Genomic DNA, 15,270 nt, shown 5'->3' on the forward strand with positions numbered 1-15,270 from the left:
GGGGGGTGGATAAAGCTGCATTCAGCATTCAGGTCACAGTTGCATCCCCAGATTGATTTGAGGGGACGAGCTGTTGCGTCCTGCGCCAAAAACACGCCGTCTGGCCGGGACTCGATGTTCTTCTGTCAGAACCAACCGGTGACTTTCTACAACCTGCTGCTCTCTTCTCCTTCAGGCCACGTCTCATCTTCTCGCTGGAAGGACCAATTGGCTTCTTATTTCATGTTTAATACGTCTGCAGATCTTTTTAAAAGCCCTGGGTGGAGATACTGGAGACGTTCATGTAGACGTGTGACCAACAACTAAATACATTCAGTCATCTGTACTTACTGCATTATAACAATATAACAGTACACTTTTCTGACCATATTTTGACAGAAGATTGTTTTGAAGATAGAGTGCCAATAATTCTGACAGAAAAGGATTTTTACTGTTGAAAACAGCCACATTAAATCCAGGTAACAGTAGGGTAGTATAAATAAAAGGTTAATCATCAGTTGTCTGTAAAATATGTTGCATATTTGGCCAATAATAATTTGCTACGATACTAAAAAGAGAAAAATAATTATTTCATTTGCCCATTAAGTTAGTCCGTCTCATGTCTTTATATCATTCCAATGTTAGAGGATAAAGCGATATTTACCGTCTAGTTTTACCTCCTGCAGCTATGAGCAGTGAACTCTGAGCTACCTCCAGCGTATTTATGAAGATACGTGCGGCTCCTCCTCCCTGTCAGGAGCTCATAGCGGTTGATGCAACCGTGTGTTTGGAGTCAGAGGAATGTTATTTCTGAAAAGTGCCACTTCTTTGTTTCTGGTACAATGAAAGCCTGTCAGGACAGTCATTTCAAAGAGATGCTCTTTGCATATCAAAGGCTTCTCGGAGGAGTTTTAAAGTGTCTTTTATGTTGTCGCTTGGCTCTGTGCGGAGCTGAACTTCTCCCTCGCCGGTGGTTTTTCTGTCCTCCGGGTCCTCGTCCTCCCATCCTGTTGGTCGAATTCAGTTTTCAGCATCACTGGATTGAGGACAAGGTGGAATATTAGGGTGTGTGTGTGTGTCTGTGTGTGTGTGTGTGTGTGTGTCAGTCAGACGGAGAGGAAGAGAAGTGAAATGTAGGAAAAGTTTATTTTTTTGTTCAGTTATGCAGGAGTGTGTGAAAACCTTAATTCACTGCGGTAAAATGTAAAAGATGCTAAAAGGTTCCTTAGCTTAGGTGATGATCATCACTTAGGGTGTAACACATTACACTTGTCTGTAATGCAGTAATGTAACATCTTACTGTCCTAAAATCAATAATTACATTACAGTTACGACAGTAACAATTATGTTACTTACGTTACAACAAGTTTTTCAATTGTTTTTTCCTTAAAAAGAACTTCTGGCCTGGTGCCACAATGCTGATCTGGAGTATTTTATTTAGATGGATACTGGATACTCTATGCCGTTTCTGTGTTCAACTTCCTGCCAATGTGATCTGCTCTGTGCTGCTTGACGCAAGTGGGTCACAGCCTCTGTAAAAAAATAGACCAGGAACACACAAACCAATCGGCGGATTCGTATAAATCTTTACACAAGTTTACTAAAAATAATCAATGTTACCGATCGCTACTCTCATGTTAAGACTGAAGATTGTTCTGAATGATAATGTGAGTCTTTTTGTTCAACAGTACAGGAGGCAGGATTACAGACATAAATACACAGTTACCTACATGGATCACTGACATGGACAATAGGAGCTTCCATTAACTGTAAGCGGCTGGGTGAAGATGTCCAATAAAGAGTAATGACAGATGATTCATCTTCTTTACAGGCGGCAGCACCAAACACCAGTAACCAGGGAACAGCTCTGTGCTGCCATAAAAGCAGTATCCGCTATCTGTGGCCTCCGCTATCTTCCAGTCATCCTGCTTTTTTTTCACTGTGAAGTATGCTGATAACTATTGATTGAATTACATCACATCCTGTCCATCACTGGGTTTATGGGAACTCTCAGGACTGGTTGCCATTATCAAGGCCAGATGATTTATCAGAAGGAAAGTCTTGGCCGACGAGCTCCAGTCCTGAAATCAGACTCCCAGCTCTGTGGAGGCTCTCCGTACCGGCTGAGTGGCTCTGTCTTTACCTCTTTCATGCTTCGCTGTGTGCCTGCTGGCTCCCATGATGCACAGCACTGTCACACTGCCTTCACCTCAAAGGAGGTTGTGTTTCCTCAGAAGACCCAGTTACTCAGTGTCTCTCCGCTGTGAAATCCAGGCCAGGAAGAAAATGGGTTTCATTTCCACATTTTTTTTTTTTTGGGTGTCTGCGTTGGCGCCGGGTTTCTGAGATGTTTGCTTTCCTGTGTGTGGAAGAAAATCCGCTAAATGTTTGAAGTGATGTAAGGTGGCTCAGCCGCACACAGCAGCTCAACACTGATTCACTCTGCCCCTGTTAGCCTTTTCACATATCCATAAGGAAGGCTAGTAACAACTTAATAAAGTAGGTAATGACATCATATTCACTCCAGCTCTCGAATCACATCCAGCTAGGATGTTAGGATAGGATAGGATAGCTGCAGCCCTAGCTGCAGCTTTAATATGCAGCCCTAGCTGCAGCTTTAATATGCAAGCAGCCAAACTTGGACCATCATTTATTAAATGAACATCATGCTGTGTTGAAAAGGACTTGAAACTGACGATTAAGATCAAAAACTCATCAGGAAACTGTTTACTGAGCTCATAAATCAACTGAGAAGTCGAAGTCCATAAGACTGAATGGTATCGGTTTCTATTACAGCCAATAGAGTTGCCTCCTGCTGGCCATTTCATAGAATGCAAGTTTAAGTCACTTCACAGACCCGGAAGCTCTGTCCGTTATATATACTGTACTGTCAATGGTTGAGGCTGATGGAAACTCAGACTTTAGTTGTTGTCATCAGTGCCACATGAGGAGATCAACAACCTCATTAGGATTCATCCATGAATATATGTACCAAGTTCCATGGCAATCTGTCCAGTAGTTGTCAAGATATTTCACTTTGCATCGCAGCGTCGATCCAGATCCTTTATCTGCCCCGAAGCGTGTTTGAGGTTTACGTAACCGGTTGCCTGCAATCCTTTGAAGATCACCGGCTCAAAACAAGTGATGTTGCAGTGAATTAAACTTTCTGGCTCTAAAGTATAAATTAATCTGTCACACTACCGGACATGTGAGACATCTAGCACATGAAATCCTCTGATATTACTGTATACGCCCCCCCCTCCACATGCCCTTTTCCTTCCATCATATTGTATGTTGGCATTTCCAGGAGACAAATATGTCCTGTTATTAATATGTATCATAACATATAACCCCATACCCCCCCGCTGCTCTGGACAACGTCACACTGGTCGGTTTAAAGAAAGGAAATGTCAGAGATGGAAACTTGTGCCCTTTAGGCTGTGTGCTTCCTCAGGGAAGGTGCATGCCAAAAACAATCATGGCAGCACGGCTCATAACAACCGTCCCCTCTGAGCCCTCGTGTCAGGAGGGTGGGGATCTTATTGACGTTATGAAGCAGTCTATGAAGTCCACCTTTCTGATATAGAGTTGCATCCTCTTTCTGTGCTCCATGTTGTACCCTGCCGCTCCCAGAAGGGGGTCTAGTACAAAAGCGTGTTACACGGCCGAGCTTTTATTTCCAGGTAAAGTTCTCAGATAGCAGATGTGTGTAAAAACGGTCTTCCTGGGTTTTAATATTTTGCCAGATGAAAAGAATCAAGTAGTTTCAGCGAGTCCCTGGAAAGGAAAAGATATATAATATATGTGACATCCCCAATGGCATGGATGGAACTTTGAAGCTTCTCATGGTGGAAATCTATGGGGCATATTTCTGTCTTTTCAGCTAAAAATAATCCTCAGATACTGGTGGAGGTCGTCTGTGCTGCATGTAGAGAAGCGGAGGATGCAACAGCAATAGTTACAGTGAAGAGATTTTTTTTTTACAGTTTGTGAGAACGTGATGGTAGAGGTAAGATGACATTTTGAAGGATTTCAAAATAAAGCACATTGTTGTATTGAAAGACTACAGCAGCAATCCAGTTCATTATGATCGGAGCCCAGCTTGGTTCGATTTTCTCGGCCAGGAGCAGCGACTTCCTGCCGTCTCCTTTGGTTGCCTAGCAACCTCTCAGTAATGACAAACGTCGAGGAGGTAAAAATAATAAAGTATTATTAATATTTCTATAGCACCTCTCAAAAGAGTTACAAGGTGCTTCACGAAATACAATACCATACAGTACAATACCAAAACTTACACATGATATAAATAGTAATTACACATCTATAATGTATATGTAAAGTATATAATTAAAAAAAAAAGATAATTAAATCACTAAATTTAAAGAAAATGTGCAATATTTGTGATATATATTGTTATGGGGATATGACATTTTGGTCATATTGCACAGTCCCAATCTCCCCAAAGATAAAAGCTCTCCTTGACATTTTAATTTTTAGTTACAGAAGTAAAATATTTAGCTTATGTTTAATGCTGTTCCAACATGCGTATGTCAATCAGGACAATGATTCTGCAACAGAATTTCATTTAAATTATTAAATTGACAGTAACATTTCATTTTCACTAGCAGCATTTATATTTTAGTCTGGAACCTGACCCAAACCCACAGTGGGGACATTAAAATCTGCCCTAACCTGAACTTGATTTGAAAAGCCCATCAGGCTGCGTTCAAGATGCAGATCTCTGATGTTGCATTCACACATAATAACACTGCGTTCTCAGCAGAACTGAGATCATTCTGAAATAAACCGATAATAAGGTCCACATGTCGTCACCTCGAACTGGCCCTGAAGTAGCTGATGCTCATCTGATTCCATAAAATGCCGCCCAATTGTCTTCATTATAATGAAGCTGCTGTATTTTCTGTGGTTGCTCCACATTATGTTAATGATCTGACACGCAGGCCACACATTGTTCATTCATATGCAACAGAGGTTTCAAGAGTTCAAGTTCAACTTCAGTTCTCTGCCTTATCTTCACTGTGTGTGTGGAGAACAAAAATGGCCAATTTGCATTCAGTTAATACTCTGTTCTGAGCAGAGGCACACTGGGAAAGTCCCGAATATTTAGACGGCCTGGTAAAAACCAATAATACGCTAATGTCTTAAGTTATTTTACGTGTTATCACAGTGCCTTTTATGCTTTTTGTGTCATTTCACACCATTTTCATTTCGTGCAGAGATGATGTGACATGTTATGCGCGAATGTCATAGAGAAGAAATGTCAGATGATGATAGGTTTAGGTGGATAAGTCAAACAAACACAGGACTTTCACCACAAGCATTTGTCATCATATTATAAATGTATCTGAAATTCATGCTTACCACTATGGTTGTTCTTATTCCTGTAGTGTCAGTGTTGCATCATTATTGTTTCCACTGAGTTCGTCGTCTGACTTGTCTGTGAATATACAAGTGAATTACAAGTGAACAATTGAATATCGAAGCTCTCTCAATATGTGAGACTGACGTTGATAAATGCTGCGATTTCCTGTTATTTGTGAGGTATTGAGTGATTAATCTTCAAATTGCAGTCATATATAATCTCCAGGTAGCTCCGATCAGACTGTAATGACGGCCAGTGATAGTCAGAATGACCCTGACAGGTAAAAAAAAAATCATGTAATTTGGATTTGTTTGAGAACATCAATTATTTTAGCACCTAGAAAATGAACTTTTAATGATGTCAGTATGATGGATTTAATTTGTTAACGTGTTGGATTAAGCGAGGCGAGGTGAGGCGTTTGATTGGCCGAAGCCGGTGAGTGAGACACATATTGAGTTTCTCACACACATCACACATTTCTCTCATAATCACTTTAATGGCTGCCGGCTCTATAAGGGCGCAGACACTCCAAAGGGTAATTTGTCCAAAGTTGCCACGCGGCTGCTTTAACTCGCGGCTAATGGCGGAGAGCTAATGTCAGTGGCTCTGAGAAAATGACTCCTCATGTATGACCTTTATCACTTTTAGCTCAAGTGCTGCACTTCAACGAATGTGACGTCTCGATCAGGAGTAACAGGAGCTCACCTTGACTTACTTCAGAATATGGCACATGGATCAACCATACCAGGTTTTTCTTAGAAGTCTGTCCTCAGTGGGAAAAAAGACACTTGTTTACGTGCTTTTGGTCGGAATGGCTTTTGTTTCTGGGAGGGATAGAAGGAAATGGTGTAAAGCTGTTGAACTGCAGCAAAACCTCTCAGGGAGGAGGTGAATGGAAGGGCATACAAGCGCCTGACTTTGACGATAGAGACCGAGGTTCATGTCCTGTTTCCTTCCAACCACTACCAAGCTGTTTTTGTGCCAGAACGTAACCAAACCTTAACCATAGAAGTGATTGTAAAAAGAACAAAAAAAAACAACACAATATATACAGAACATACACAACAGTCTACTGTACTGTATTGACTCTTAAACCCGCCCACCCAGAATATATGCGTGACATTGATGCACTTACGCATATCGTTATACTCTGAACAATATTTTTCACATCCCTACAACTGTATGGCTCTTCAATCATTTATGTAAATAACGGTTATGTTATATTGTACATATTGTCTATATTTTTATCCTCATTTATATTACTCTATATTTATCGTAATGCACCATCTGACCAAGGCAAATTCTTGTATGTGAAAACCTGCTTGGCAATAAACCCGATTCTGATTCTGGTATTCAAGTGAGGTAAGTTCAAAAGCAGGTGCAGTGATCAGAAACTAACGTAATGAGTTATTAAAGGAGGATAAGGATGTCCAGACTTTTGGCGGCAAACCTGTAGATTAAGTCGCCATTGTCCAGGATTGGGATTGTTCTGCTGATAGGTGCTGCCGGGTCAGGACTTGATTCAGCATTATATTCTTGCATTATAAAGGCTGCTTTTCAGGGGCTGATTCCCAAGTCCAATATGATTTAGCATCCTTTATTGCAGTAAGCCACACAATAAAAGAAAGAAATAGTTAATTATCTGTCTGCACACAGGCAAGGCTGTAGCTACCATTGAAGACACTTGAATTTAGAGCTTTTATAAAACATTGTCATATCTTATTACAGGGAGTTAAGCATCTAATTGGCAGTAAAGGAACTACATTCAACTGGTTTAAGTCATATTTATTAGATCACTCTCAGTTTATACATGTTCAGCCACCTAGAGCCAGTGTCTACTTGAGGTTTCTACCTCTTAAAACCTTACCTCTACTACTATTACTATTACTATTACTATATACTATTAATTCAATTAAAAGCTTACATATGGTGGGTATTTTGTAAGATGATTTTTAGACTGTATGTTTAAAGCTGATTTAAGCCCAGCCTATTCCGAATACAGATCATTTAGTTGGTTGAACAGATACAGATAATGGTGTACTCGCTCATCCTTATTGATGATAATTCCATTTAACCACTTTTAGGCCAGTGAAATAGTATTATTAGTATAATTTTTGGACAAATAACTAACTACATTAACTATGGTAAACCCTTCCTTTATGTAGGATATTTATTTATATATTTATTTATTATAGGATAGGCATTTAATTCCTTTTGCACAAAACTCTTGCTCAACAAAAAAACTATTAAAAATTAAATTGAGGAAATTAAAGTCTCAAACTGAAATTTTGTGGGATTAAAAAACACATGGTGGTATTTTATAGGCCAATTAATGTAATTATAGACTATAAATAAATCAATTATTCACTATTTTCCCACTGTGGTTGCGACCTTCAGTATATTTTTGTTACAGAGAGAGAAGGAAGGCCGAGTTGGACGGGAAGTGGTGAAGTGGTAAATTAAAACTTGAGGAGACTATTGTTAACCGAAGAACCTTTTGTAATTCAAATTTCCATTTACAATATAATGTCTTGCAAGGTTGTCCCGGTTGAGGACGTAATGTTTTTTTAAGAGTTTGTTCCACATTTGGTGGATCCAGTCTTGGATGTCATGTGTATAAAACATGATTTCTCCACCTTCACCTGCTGAATACAATCAAATAAATATTTCAGCATTACTTTTAATTTGGTGTATTTGACCCCTTACATGTTTGTCCTCCATTTCACTTTATATATTGTTAATTTTCACCTGTTTTGTTTGTTTTGTGTCTTAATTCCCAGTCCTTCCCCTTCCCAAGCACAGTTCTGTCCAGTTCTGGACATAAATTACAGCTTTGTTATAATGTATGCATATTACAAGCTTTGTCACCACTAACATCAATGCACAGTGAACATGCAGTGAGTGAATGAGAGATGCATGACTTGCTACTGTGCTGTCTGATAGCGATCGTTGCATTTTGGTCTTCCCTTTTCTTCCTTTTCCTTAAATTTTCTTTGTTTTCTTTTGTGTATGTAATGAACGTAACTGTGTGTCTGTTCTTCTTTTTTCATTTTTGTAACTTGAATGAAACAAAAGGGGGACAAGCAGGTTCATTCTATGTGCATGTGCTTTCCCCCTAGACTCTGGCTGCCCTAACGAGAAATTCGATAAATCTGCTTCCAAACCATCTCGCACAAGCTTTGCATGTCCACTCTGGTCCTGAGGAAATTAACAAGCGAATAGAGAGCGCCATCGACTTACGGAGTGGCGATAAGTTGAGAAGAGAGCATATCAAGCCTTTCTCACTGATGTTTAAAGACTCCAGCCTGGAAGAGAAGGTAGCTGGGGTTTAGACAGATAACTGTTTTTTTTCCTTTCTCTTTCTCCCTCCTCATATCTATTCTTAGATGAAGATTTTCAGAAGCAAAACAAGAACCAACTATTTTTTTCCCCCATCATGAGTAAGCTAAAGGCACTTGAGATATATAGATAATCTGGTCCAGGGTTTTCTTTCCTTTCAGTACTTTCCTTCATTTGGTCTTCCAGTGAATGGAGTCTGAAGCGTGCCACCAGAATAATTATGAATTCAGTTTGTTTAATTACAGCAACAACAACTACATTTAATTTGCATTAGATGATTCACTAATTCAATATTTAAAAATATTAATTCAATTAATTAATTAATTGCTCTGTGCTCCAATAACAGTTGAGCAACTCTCAGCCAACTTTTGAAAACAGAATCACATTTTGAAGATGGTTAAAAGATAAAAGCAACTAACTAGCTAGCTAATTTGCGTCAACGCTTGCTAGCAAGTAACAACTGATAGCTAACATTTACATCAATTGTTAGTTAGCTAAAGTTTTGCTAACATTTGCTTTCAGATGTAACTAGTGATTGATAATTAGTTAGCTAACATTTAAAATGCTAGGTAAGTAGCCAGTTAATGTTTTATATAAATTAGCTAGTTAAACATTAACTTAATCAATATATAGTAGATTTATGTTTTTCAAGCTTACAACTACATCACATGGAGCCTCCATCCATCCAGCTCCATCCCCCTGAGGAAGACCACGAGGTGCAGTTGAAATCTCTGAAAATGGACCTTGAGTTAAGTCAAGCCTATGTTCTCAATGTCAAAAATTATGAAATTAAGTTCATGACAGCTTTTTAAAATGTATGAATTTATAAATTGGTTGTAATGAACCGTTGTAGAATTATACAGCCGGCACACTTCAGACTCCAAACTAATGTGCAGGGATAGACACAGTTGACCTAATCTTCAGAACAACCTTAACCTTTTTTATTGAGTTACTGCTAACTTAACCATGACTCATGTTTGATTTTAAAATTGAAAGAAAATCGGCTTCGATCTTTGCTTCGAGGAGCACAGAATAGTCAGCTTGGTGAAACACTGAAGTTTGGCAATGCCGAAATTGGAAAATCCTCCTTCAGTTTACTCATGACCCGAAGTCCATGTCATGGACCTGTTACCCTTTTACAGTCTTGTGGAAAAAGTTGACTTGTTCAACTTTTTTTGTCTTTTTACAGGAGCACATTGCATTCACTAAAGAAAAAAGTATTTCTGACATGTTTTCTTAAATTTACGTCTTACATATCCTGTCATTGTGGCTTTACATCTCAACGTTATAAGACCTTCACCTTGAAATGTTTGAAATACTAGAGTTAATACTGCAGTTAAATACCACTAGACTGGATTACTAAAGTACTAGTAGTCATTTTTAAAGTATTACTTAGTTAAAAGCTTGAACAAGAGCAAGATAAGGACACTCGAGAGGGTCGGTGAGGGAGGACTGCCAATTGTTCTGACTGCACATTATTCCGAAACCCCAATTGTTGGAAAAATGCCCCATTTGTCCCACAGCCCATTATTCCGAAAACAAAAGCCCACTGCTACGAAGGCCTATTGTTCTGAAAATACACACTCTGTGGAGTTTTAAAAATGTGATATATGATACTGTCAGAATGAGGAATAACAGAAAGCTGCTTAAAGGGAAATAAAAATGGAAAACTGGATTTTTAAGGGGTTAATTGCTATTCCCATTGAATGGTCGTTATCTGGTTATCTTTACCGTTATAATGCTTCAGACAGGGAGAACTGCACCTACGAGAAGGCCAGAAGATATATCGTCTACTATTATTATCACTGATAAATTATCATATTTTCAACATATTCTCATTCCGCAATCAAGTAAGCAATAATAAACATGTAATAAAATAACGCCCTTTCAAAATAAAGCTTGCTGCGGTTGCAGTTCAGTTATATTTAGGGACCAAAAGTAAGTGGTTTGGTTTAGGAAAAGATGGTAATTTATGTTACATCCCGGAGGTATTTTAAATATGCTATGTAACTTCAGTCAACGTTGACTTTTGGTTTCACACATCCAACTTAACAATAAATGATAATGGCCTACCAGAGCCAGTTAGGAGGTAGAGTGGGGCCATACTACCTCGAATCTGTCCTCCAGATGACAACTGATAGCAGCCATTTAGTGAGCTGGTGACATTTGAAGCCAAGTGTTTATGTACCTGCTAAAGCATCAAGCCAAAGAGAAAATAAACACTATAAAGTGGTTTGTTTACAACTGCAATCTTTTGTTGTCAACAGCTGACACCGAATCAGACAAGTTGTTTCCATAGCGACGAATTCCAATTAAACAGCATTTTGACTGATCACTTAATGTGTCTAATACACAGGTTATTTACTTATAATTACAAGATGTTAAACATAATCATGAGATATGGAAGTCATGATTACAAGAAAATGTATCTGGATATTCTTTTCCTTTGGTGAATGCAATGCACTTCTGTAGCTTTTTTGTCCCCTTTCTTTCCAGTTTTTTGTTCCATGAATAAGCTCACCTTTTAACCTTTTGAGTTGACCTTCATACAGGCCCTTTTCCCACTCCACATCTATGTTTCCCTTTGAGTCCCACCGCCATCTTCAAAACTTTTCCAAGAACCTTATTTTTTTGGTTGACCTCTTTAACCTCTTCAGTAAATGTGCAGTGATTTGCTGTTGGCCTCCCTCATTTTTATTTTTAATTTAAAAAAAAAGTTTTGACAAAACGTGAAGCATCTTCTTGCTAATTTCCCAGCACTCTTTGAGAAAGAGACAGAGCGAGGTCGGGGGCAGCGGGGGTCACGGGGCGGAAAGTAAGAGACTGAGATGAGTCAGGCTGTCGGTCCAGATTGGTGACTCATCAGTCTAGAGTCTTACATCAGCACAGCTTTCTTCAGGAGATGCTAATGCCCACGTTCTCAAATGCCAGACAGTTTCCTCATTTTATCTCAATATAACCAATGACAGTTTAATTAGGTGAAGTACTGTGTAATTGGAAATGTAAAATGCTCCTTTTATACATGTACAAGACAAGTTATTTAATTCTATGTTTAGAGTGCATTTAAAAGGTTCAACATTTTGGAAAATAAGCTTTTTAGTATTCTTTCCCACAGGGTAAAAATGTAATCAGTTTGTGGTTTCAGAAAGAGTTGCGTGCTGTAACTGCTTCTTAGCAAACCCCGACCCCAAAATCTACATCAACCATTAGCTGACAAATTTCATCTGATAGTTAATATTAGCTAAATGTTACTGCACTTAAGATGTGACTAAATATAGGCCTATGTGACTAAGAAGTGACACAAAAGATTAAATACAACTTAATCGATTGTTAAGTAGTGGATTTTTCGATTTTTGTTGTTTTACATGGAGTTGTGTGCTGTGACTGCTTCTTAGCGATGAACAATGTTGTTGTTACAGTTCTTAACCCCGCCCCCAAAATCCACAAGTTGTCATTTTTACATTTCTTCTACCTAGTTGTTTATGCTAAGCTAAACTAAGCAAATTGCTTCCAATCCCCTAGCTCCATACGTAATGCACAGACATGAGATATATATCGACAATTATCCAAAATGTTATCAATTTCTTTAACATCTGGATTAAAATTAGCCTTCAAGGCTACTTCTACTACCTAATTCCCAGGTTGTTAATTGATGTTCCCTGACTAATAAAGTAAAAAATAGTACAACTATGATGGAAAAATAATCAACGACAAGTAAAGGTCCTGCATTCAGGTTTTCCTGAAGTAAAACAAAACAAGCATTAGTAGTAATGTGCTAAACTATTAAAATGCAACAGACCAATAGTGAAAATTATAGTAAATAAATAATAAATAGTGCTAATGCGTTAACAACAAAATCACCCGAATTTTGAGGTACTCTGTTTTTGATTTCAGTCAAAGGATCACATTTTCACCCAACATCTGTGTTATTGTCATTTTTAAGGTAAAATCAATGTAGCAGAGGATCAAGACTGAATTTAAACAGGAGTGCTAGTATAAAAGCACAAACCTGCCATCGTTGGTTTTCTGATATTTTATTATTGTTGAGTTGTTAGCTGCGTCTTAAAAGTCAAGTCTAATAGTTCGTGAATCCAAATTCACATTTCAGATAATCTTTTTTTTAAAAAACCCTCTCCCTCTAGCGCAGTTAGCTCATTTATTTTTTATTTTTTGTGTCTCTGACTCAGCTAATAGCGGCTAACAGCTAGCATTGTGCTTGTCAGCTTTGCACCTTCCCCAGGACCCCACAGCTAACCCACCGGCTCCTGTCTCTCTCTAACGCTTGTGGTTGAACCATTGCATGTGTCTGTGTCGTTGCGTTGGTGTGGTTGAGGAGCATTTCAATGTGTCCAGTCTTCTCGTTTGTCTGAAAACTTGTTTCCCCATCTTCCCCTCACCTCCCTCTTCCTCCTTCTTTCTCTTCTTCTTCTCCCTTTCATGGTGCAGTACTCCCAGATGAGAGACGAGGTGTTCAAGTCCAACCTGGTGTGCGCCTTCATCGTGCTCATATTCATCACCACCATCCAAAGCCTGCTTCCATCTGCAAGGTAAATTATGTCGACCTGGTGGACGGTTCAACTGAAAAAGTCCCACCACACCTTTTCAGTTCTCAGTGAAACTCTCTCTGAAACACATTTGAAAGGTTTTGGAACAGGACTGTCTGTATTTAAATACAGATATAGATATAGATAGAGTACTAGCACTACTCTACTGGGCAGAAAAAAAGTTTGCACTTTTTCCAGAGCAAACCAGGCTTATTTTTTTATTTTTCAACTAGCAACAGCTTCTGAGTTTTAGCACGGATGTGCGCTTTAAGTATTCCTATGTATTCCTTGTTATTCGCTAAAATGTGACTCCTGGAGTGTTTAGCAGTCTGTGTTTTTTGCTCCGAAGAGCAAAGAACCAACTGTATACAGGATAAGTTGGAAAATTTGCATTTCCATCCAAATGTTTTCAACCGCTATTTTATTGGGATATTGATCTAATTACTAGAATATTAAATAAAATATATAAAAACATTTTTAAATGTTGGGAAAGTCCAATCCAGCTGATGCTTATTCTTATTATTATTCTTATTATTATTATTATTATTATTATTATTTCTTTATTTTTGTGTGCTTTTTGCAGGATGGTAACCATGGTGATCCAGTTCTCGGTCCTCATCTTCCTCCACTCCTGTCTGGTCCTAGTTACAACTGCGGAAGACTACAAGTGTCTTCCTTTGGTCCTGCGCAAAGCCTGCTGCTGGATCAACGAGACCTACGCAGCGCGAAATGTCATCATCTTCATATCAATCCTCATCAACTTCCTGGCAGCCATGATCAATATAGTGAGTTCGATTTCCACTTCTAGATTATGGTTTGATTGAACAAGACTTAAACAGCTGGTATGTCACCAGGATTTCTTGACTCTGTTCAGTGATGAAACTAGCCTTTTTCTAAATGTCCATGCTTGTCAAGAAATCCCATGAAAAGATCAAAGTAGTCCATCTCTCAGTACTTGTTGATCAGGCTTTGTTGGTTTGGGTCTCTTCATGGGATTTGTTGTGGACAAGTACAGTCCATTTACTATTTGGTATCAGTATCACTTTAGGTGGTACTGGTATTGGTACTGGTATCTATCACTTTAGGGGTACTAGTATTGGTATTCATCATTTTTTAAATGATACACAGCCGTAATATCACCAGACTTGTACTTTAAGATCAGTGGTGAAACAAAGGGGCAGCTGATGTCATGTTGTACTGAAAAAAGACAACCTATTTCATAACTTCAAGATTCAGTAATTCAAAAGCTGTTTTTTTTTTTATTAATTGTCTGTTAATGTGACCTTGTCGACCCCAATTTACCTGACACGCATCTGAAAGACACTGGCTCACAAGTCATTACTTTACTAAAGCACATGAAGCAGGCTCATAATTAGCTTTTGGTGTTGCAAGGTCTCCGTTTGTATCAGAGCTTATTATGCAAACCCCCGAGGCCTCAGCTGGTGAGAAAAGGATCAGTTCGTCAAAGAACAAGCCACAAAAGAACCTTCACAGTGATATTGAGAAGTTTGTTTGTGTAAATTAATTCAAACTGGGGAAACCAAATTGCAAGTGGTTCTTTGCTCATACAAGGGATTTGTTAAATAATCTGTTTACATTATCACGTATTAATTCATTTTCAGCCTACACCAGAGTTCAGGAGTTCAGCACTGTTGAAGGACATGGTGGTTAAATATAGACAAAGGAAAAGTCCTGTCTCGTATCACAGCGGACTTTTTCAATATTTGACAAACACAACAAGGTTCCTCTGAGTGCTTTGAGTTGCTTTTACTAAACCATATAAACATTAATTGTGCTTTAGTTGCTACAATATCATAAGCAAATAAAAAATCTTGCCAGTGAACATGTTGCAGATATGTTTGGTCAGATAAAAACCATCAAAAACCAAAACCATCTGCCATATCCTTAAAAGCCTTTAAAGTTTGTCACAAACCGGGCCATACGGCTGTGACAAAACAGGAGGGAGACGCACACAACAAAGCCAATTAACAAATTATTTATTAAGGAAAGAATACTTAAACTAAA

At 38.5% G+C, this 15,270-nt stretch overlaps 1 protein-coding gene across 1 annotated transcript in view; it reads left to right on the forward strand.

Moving 5' to 3' along the window:
* The window catches only part of adcy8 (adenylate cyclase 8 (brain)), a 51,014-nt gene that overhangs the window by 12,590 nt on the left and 23,154 nt on the right, over positions 1-15,270 (forward strand). Inside the window, exons 6-7 of the mRNA XM_035670326.1 lie at positions 13,148-13,248; positions 13,829-14,030. Of these exons, the coding sequence (XP_035526219.1) occupies positions 13,148-13,248; positions 13,829-14,030 (303 nt within the window). The remainder of the gene's footprint in view (positions 1-13,147; positions 13,249-13,828; positions 14,031-15,270) is intronic.

This window comes from Morone saxatilis, unplaced genomic scaffold (assembly GCF_004916995.1).
Source record: "Morone saxatilis isolate NCDOM2014 unplaced genomic scaffold, NCSU_SB_2.0 Contig23, whole genome shotgun sequence".
In the NCBI taxonomy this organism is placed as follows: domain Eukaryota; kingdom Metazoa; phylum Chordata; class Actinopteri; family Moronidae; genus Morone; species Morone saxatilis.